Source organism: Halyomorpha halys, unplaced genomic scaffold (assembly GCF_000696795.3).
Source record: "Halyomorpha halys isolate HHAL.00 unplaced genomic scaffold, Hhal_1.1 Scaffold394.1, whole genome shotgun sequence".
Lineage (NCBI taxonomy): Eukaryota > Metazoa > Arthropoda > Insecta > Hemiptera > Pentatomidae > Halyomorpha > Halyomorpha halys.
The window spans coordinates 185,080-193,022 of NW_027107850.1; the positions used below are offsets into that span (position 1 = coordinate 185,080).

The 7,943-nt window shown below is 30.6% G+C and overlaps 1 protein-coding gene across 6 annotated transcripts in view; it reads left to right on the forward strand.

Annotated features, from left to right (window-relative positions):
• Positions 1-107: 107 nt before the first annotated feature.
• Positions 108-7,943, forward strand: part of REPTOR (repressed by TOR) — a 32,014-nt gene continuing 24,178 nt past the window's right edge. For 4 of the 6 annotated variants that reach the window (XR_010843123.1, XR_010843121.1, XR_010843122.1 and 1 more), the window contains exons 1-3: positions 108-623; positions 1,202-1,945; positions 6,886-7,070. Coding sequence is in view for 3 of the 6 variants with exons in the window: in XM_067046207.1 (XP_066902308.1) it covers positions 1,230-1,945; positions 6,886-7,070 (901 nt within the window). In the remaining 3 variants the exon portion in view is untranslated. Of the gene's footprint in view, positions 624-752; positions 1,089-1,201; positions 1,946-6,885; positions 7,071-7,943 lie in introns of those variants that run through there. The other 2 variants (XM_067046209.1, XM_067046208.1) reach the window with 2 other exon arrangements.

Genomic DNA, 7,943 nt, shown 5'->3' on the forward strand with positions numbered 1-7,943 from the left:
AAATTAAAACAAAACTAAAAGTTTTAATATTTAGTAAATGTTAAATCATCTCATCAAAGTTAAAAACAAATATAAATTAGTAAATAATAAACCATGACGTCATTTGTTTTCACTTTACTAAACAGAAGATGGGCGAATAACTTCCTTGTTATTGCCAAAGTTTTATCTATAACCTCGTTTTTATTGTATTGTTCTGATTGAAGATGCCCCCGTTCAGATTTTCGTTTAATTTTCTGATTCTCTTGTGATATATATGTGTGCACTTAAGTTCATCCAACTTTTTGTTTCTTTGGAACATTTTTCACTTTTAAATCCTTGGAATTAGTGCTGAAGTATGCAAAATAAGACATTCCAAATTTTCCTCAGTCGCCATCATTGGATAGAAGTTATTTATTTAATGACTATAAATTGGTGCTTATCTCGAAAGTGAAATAGATACCTTTTGATATGACTTTTAATTAACAACACTAATATTATCTCGTGTTAGTATAGTCACTTATACCAGAAGGTTATCATGTTAAAAGATCAAGTCATTGATATAGATTCATTGAAGAGTTTTTCATGTCAGAAGTAGTTTAGCTGGTGCTGTTATGACTTTTATTTGGGCCTGTTTTGTATTAATGGTAAGTAAGGGGTTATGTTTGACTTTTAAATTATGTTATCTTGATATCACTGATTTTCTAACTTAAGCATGTACAATTGTTGTGCAATATTTTTGCTTTTATGTTTCTGAAAACTAGTTTACTGTTTTATATTTGAAATTTATTTTGTCATTTTCCTTTTATTTAGAATAAGCTGTTTCATAATGAAGTTATTGTGGTGAGATTAATGTTCTCAAGGTAGATGAAAACCAAGGTCACTGTTGTTTACTAGAGGTTCAAGGTCTCATGTTATTTTTGTTGTGTCAGAGCATGTTACTCTAGTACTCTGTTATTAAAGTGTCTTTACCTCCATTTTTATTTAATACATCCTGAGAATTTTAATTTTATAATGATTTGGCTAATTGTAAGTTGTACATTAGTTAATTATGTTTGCCTACCCTGTTATATCAAACATAAAAGAATGTTTATTGATTTGGTTGATGTGAGGTTAGTGTTTGATTGGATGAGCCATTTTAATTTTAGTAATTGGTTTATTATAACAAATCATAAGTAATTAAGACATTTTTGTCTGCCTGTTCTTATAAGATTTTCATTTTCAGGAAGATGGAGTTTTGAAACAAAGAGAAGATGGGTGATCCCATGTATACTAGTGATATTTTTATTGATGGCCTGACGATTAAGTCAGAGCCAATGACTATCGATAACTTGATGTGTAATAATACTGCATCGGCCAGTGTGCCTATCCCGAATAGAAGAACAATGGATTTTTCTGACTTAAGGGATGGCTTTGATTTTAATGAGGTGTCGCCCTGCAGTAGTTCCTTACATGATACAAATCTTACTGGCTCTAGTATATATTCTGGAGCAAGTATTTGGAGCCCTCGTTCTGAAGTCAAAATGGAAGATGATGACATATTTCAAGTTGATAAAGCTGATTTAATTCAAGGTCCCACTCTAGCTGAATTAAATGCTAATGATGAAACATTGCTTGGTGATTTAAGTTTTGATGATCTATTATTACCTGAAGAAAGCATGTGCCTCATTCAAGTCGCTCCTCGGGCATCTTTACCTTTTTCAAGTCCTCAAGTCGCCCTATCTTTTCCGATGGACAGCAGTAGTCATTATAGAGAATTTATCCCACCTCGATCTATTCCTTTTGAAATTGGAGATGATGGGCAGCAGCAAAGACATAGACCTAATCTGTCCCCTGCAAGTCAGCATTCCTCCAATTCTTCCCTTGCTATGCAAAGTCCTCCTCCGCCCGGTGAAGCTGTCAGTCCATTACCTCAAAAAAGTACTACATTACATGAACTGTTATTGAAGAATGCATCACCACAACAACAGTAAGTTCTTTAGTATATCCTCTATTATTAGAAATATCATGAGATATGATATGAAAAGTGTGTAGTGTTAATTTTATAGGAATATTGTCAATAACATTCCTCAGTTTAGTGAATTACTTCTTTTTATGTTCTTCGTCCACATAACTTGAAAATCTTATTATCATTGTATTATTCAGAATACAGTTTTTGAATTATTTGAGTTTAAAATATGGATTAAAAGGGACTATTGAATGAAAAATAATTAAATAATTGTAAGGTATCTCAAAGAAAATGATGACTTGGTTTTTCTTTTATAGCTTATTTGTATTGGTGGGGGAAACCACATGGCACAACCCCACTTCCTTGTTTACTTGTCAAAATTCTGATCCCCTTCTATCATTCTTAACAGCTACTGATAATGGTTATCTAGTTCCATTGTTTATATTAATTAATTAGTTTTACTTTTAGTAATTAAACAATTTACTTTAATTTTTATATTCATTTTCTTATTTTTAAAACTTTATATTATTAATAGAGGAAATTCCCTAGAGTTGACCCATTTGTTAATTATCTATTGTGGACTTGAATAAATTAGTTATATTTATTATAACTATATAATATAAAATATTAGTTATATTTCTGGCATTTATTATTTTAAATATTATTCATTATCAAGTATTTTAGCCAGTAATAATATTTAACATAAGTTTATAATCTATATACTTATTTTTGTATAACTAACTATAATATTCATTAAAGTTTTCTGAACTTAAATTATGTTTTGTTGTTGCCAATTTATAAAAATAATTTAGGTTTTGCAAAGCCAAAGGTACAATTATCTAGCTTCTGATACAAATAATATTATTTCAAATAGTAGCTTAGTTTAACAAACAATAAATTAATTAGCAAAAGTCATATTATAATAAAAAACTTTCACTCTCATTTTACATTCTAGATATTTAGCTACAAATTTGGTTCTAGTTTTGTTAATCTGTAGGTTATTTAGTAATCAAACCGTTATTCCGATTTTGATTAAATTTCCGGGAATTGTGCGTGTTAGTCCCTTACCAATTCAGGCCACTACCACTACCCGTGCATAAATGTATTTTTAATTCTGCTATAAAACCATATGAAGCTAAAATTATATTATGGAAGAGCCTCTTATCTTATATACTTTAAGTGTATCAGTATAGCACTGCAAACCTATTACCTGTTTTATTTGTGTGGGCATAGTGAATCCACCCTACACACTTTTACCAGAATAAATTAATTTATTTTTCCTGCTTGAACCATTTATTAACATGCTTGGTCAGTTTTCTTACATATTATCATTACATAAAAAATATGAGAGTTGCTTTTAACAGTCCATACAATCTTCGGTAAATTATTTTATGCTCATGTGAACTACAAAGGGAAACTTTCTTCTCATGAACGATGCCATTCCTCCTCACACCAAATTGGTGTTCTTTAGATAATGTAGTCTATGTTTACTGTTTTCTCTAGTAAGAATGGGGCTTTTGCAGGTCTTCTTGATCTACGGTTTGATTCCCTCAGTCTTCTAACTGAGATTGGTATTTCCCTAATACTAACAATGCAGTTTCCAATGTTATGAACTGTTGAATTGAGTTTCTTGGGTACTTTTTTTTTTTTTTTAAATGACTTTTAGTCTCTCTGTACTTTTTTTGTTGTAGAGTACTGAAAATTAATGCAATTATTAATCTAAAAGGTGCCTTAGTTTCCACTAAGTTTAGCCTTTAAATACCCACCAGTTACTTGCCTCCTCTCTTATTTTCCCCCATTTTGATTGTGATTGCCTGTTTTATGGAAGACTCATGTATGAACATGAGGGGAAAATTAAAGCATCTTATGAATTGCTTTATAAGATTCATTTTCAGGGTTTCTAGACACAAGCATATCTCTGGATACTATACTGAATTACAGTGGCTCTATCTTTCTCTGACAATAATATTTCCTTGGTTTTTTCCTATTTGAAGACTTAAGAAGTACCAGTCCTTCCTATATCACTGATTTCCTTACCTGGCAATCCTCTGTTTACTCCTTGAACACCAGAACCCAACCAATCAATATTTGTTCTCTATCACATAAAACTATTTCCTTTGATAGATCCTTTCTTGGCCATTCCTCCTTATTTGATTTTTTACCCATTTCTATCCGTAACAACTTTTTCTTCTCCTTAAATCACCATGTGAAATTAATTGAGAACCACATTGATTATTGGAAATAGAATTACTTAATATATCAAGGCTATACACTAGACCAGCAGTTCCCAAACCTTTTTCGCCACTGGATCTTTCTTGGGCTAAAGAATTTTGCGGTACTTCTGTCGAGCTGAAAAAAATTGTGGAACCTAGAAATCACTTTTCTACCCTGGAGCTTCAGATCATTGGGTTGCTAGACATTCTATTTCTAAATACTTTGGCTAATTATGATCCCATCATAGTTGCCTTCCGAAAGAGTAAGTTAGTGTTTTTATCACTATATTTGATGGCTCCAGACACCCAATTAGTTAAATAGGTAACCAATCAAATTGGATATCTCATGCCTCCCATCAGTCATGGGAATCATCAGAGGACAGCGCCGAGTCAGGATGTGTTTGGAATATGAGCTTTCTCCTTAGGTGGATGGAGTAGATTAAATTATCAGCCAAGTTCCTAACCCTCTGCAATGTGAGCAGCTTGCTGCACCATTCAAAATTTTTAAAACAATTTTTTAATACGCACGAATATGAATATAAAGATCTTACTGCCTTAAGGGTTATTAGGATTATGACATGTTGACCAATAATACTCACTTTAATTATCTGTTTTAAAGTTAAGATAAGTAAGGCTAGCACAGAAGCCAGGAGTGGTGAGTTACCTCCTGCTTTTCAATTTTAGTCACTTTTTCAATGTTGTCCCATTTAACTTGATTTAAGCATTTATTTATTAATGAGTGATATCTTATTTTGAAAATTATTAATGAATATCCAATATCTTTGTAAAAATTTGTCATTGTTCCATATATTGGTATTTGTTGGGAGGAACAAGACCGGCAAGTGGGTCTCATGGTCCTTTTTGCCAATCCCTGGCGGTTACCAGAGTTGCTGATGTGTACTAACCAAGGTAGGAGTATCAAGATTCATTTTTTGGGACCGCCAATAAATAAACTGCCCCAGATGGGGATCAAACCAACTATGTTCTGAACCGAGCGCTCTGGGACTTATGCCTCAATCTACACGGCTGTCACACCCCTTATCGTACTATATAAAACGTCATTAAAAGTAGATATTGGCTTTTGCCTGTGAATGAAAAAAAAAAAAAAATTGTGCTCAGAATTCAAAATTTTCACTCCCATTTTACATTTGTTTCCCTGTCTCTCTGTTGGTTTGTATTGAAATTTTGTTCTGGCATAATGGATTGAACCGTTTATCCATACATGAAATTTTCAGGGATTGTGCAAGTTGGTCCCATATCAGGTTCTGCCCACTACTTTTGCTTATGTATTCATAAACATATTTTCCCCAACACACCTATGTTTATAAAACAGGCTGCTTGGTTTGAACCAAATTTAGAAGATTCGGGAACCAAACTAGTAGTCCAGAAGTGTCTAATACTGATTTCATCAGGTTCCGTCATTGTATAAATATTTATACATTATCTTATGTCCAGAGTTATAGCTGAGAAATAACAGAAGAATACAAAAGTTAAGGTTCTCTACAAAATTTTGGAATTATTATAACTTTTGAACAGTTAAAGATAAAATGGTAGACTATCATATATTTCTGAAGAAAATTTATAGCATTATAACTTCCTTTTTCATATGAGTTTTAATAGAATAGAGAGCTTAAAAATGGACTCTTTTAAAACGGTTGCAATCAGATGGTATATTTAATTTTGTTCAGAATGGCCATATTAGCATAATGCATACATTCAAGATAGCAGGAAACATTGAATTAAGAGCTCTTGTACAAATGCTTTTCTTTGCTTCTAGAAATGAGAACTCTCAATACCTTCACCTCTTAACCAGTCTAAATAAAGTCTTTTAGTCAAAAATTGTACTCGTTTATTTTCATCTGTCACTTTTCTTAAATGTGCTATAGATGCTAAAGATAGTGGGACTTAACTATATTTTTGGTGAAATATCCCTATTTCAAGTCCTATTAAAACACCCTTTGTAATACAAGGGTGTATGTTAGTGCCTGCACATGTTTCCTTATATCAAGATAGTTATCAAATGATAGTCTGCAGGAGTTATGATTTTCAAAATGTGTTACTAAGTAACTGAAATTTTTAATATTTGTCTTTATCACTGTTAATTAAAATCGCGACCTTAAGATTTGTGATCTCTTTATATTTCTTTATTATCGGATCAGCCTACTGCTCCTTAAATGGTTGTTAAGTTTGATCCACTTCTAACAACTGACAATGGTGGTGAATACACCCCTACCTATTGCAATGTTATATTTACCTAACAGTTATAAATAATAACGGTAAACTATTAAAAAAATTATAATAATAAATAAAAATAGTTATAGTTATGTAATTGAAAAAAAGATCTAATATTTATAGAATTAATAAAACAAAAACAACTACTTAAAAAACGATGAACTAATTTGAAAAATAAAAATTATTGTATTTAAAAAAAAAAAAAAAGATATATATAAAGGTAATAACACAATGTCTAGCTAAAGCCTGGGCTTCAGTCTTCGAGAAGTTGGTTTTCCCACATTGTAAGTAATGGAATATTTAACTGTTTGTAATTGTAAATGAAATTTTGTATAATGGTTTTTGATGAATTCATTTATAGATTCTAGTTGTAGTTCTCAAGGATTTGTGATGAATTACATCATATTTTATATTTTGTAAATAAATTCTCGATTAATATTGTAACATGTTACTTTTTGAATTTTATTATACAATGGTTCTATTTGAGCTAATTGTTTCTATTAAAATTTGTTTCAGAGTTCTCGGTCAGTCTGTACCAGGGAGGTATCAAGGTGGAGGGAGGAAATCTCATGCCAGGCTCTCATCTTCTGCACCTACTCATCTCGGGCTTGAACAGATTTGGCAAAGGCGTGAGCCAAGACAGCATCTTTTGTCAACGGGCTCTTTAGCCGAGGCAACTTCTACCTCATCTATATCGACTGGTGAGTTAAACTATTTTTTTTTATTCTGTTCTTCTTTTATCACAAAAACAGTTCCAGTTGTTTATAATTTTTAGCACTCGGATCCACTTTCATGCCATTTAAGAAATAAATGAACAATTTCTACAGTTTTGCCTATTCAACGTTGTAAAATATAGATATAAAATATACACCTTTTATTGAGTTCACTTCTGTAATCTGTTTTTTTTTTGTTTTTTTTTTTTTTGTTTTTTTTTGGTTTTTTTAATAAAGCTGCTTATCAATTTTAGAATGTTTTAGATTTGTTATAATCTTGTATTTAAACTTTTAGTCTTAGTTTCAAGGGTGTTGGAATTCCTAACATTTTTATGTTTATAAAATTGGAACATTTGATCAGTTTTATTATTATAAAGATTTTGCTTATAAAATGTTTTGTTTTCAGTCAATAAAATTTACAAATTCATATGTAAGTTAATATGATTCTTGTGGAAACTAAAATTAAAGTTACTTTACATTTTCAGAGTTATGTACTTTTATTTTTTTAAGTAAGGGTTCAGTGTTAAATTATTGCTGTTGCTTAGCAACATATCCTCTAGAGAGGATATCAATAATCAGATATTTTAATTATAATGAAAATTATACTTTTATAAGATCATCATCAAGTAAGTAAAGGATATGTTATTGTTTTTTAGAAAAATATATACATTTTTTTTAATGATAATAGTAATAATTTATTTGTTTTGGGGACAACCCCTGTACAAATAGGGTTAGCCTGTAAAGTACATAATTTAACAATTATTGTAATAATAATTAAATAATAATAACAACAATCTACAAATTATTAGATTATTATATAAGCTAATAACAAAATAATATATCTAAATGGTGAAGTAAAAC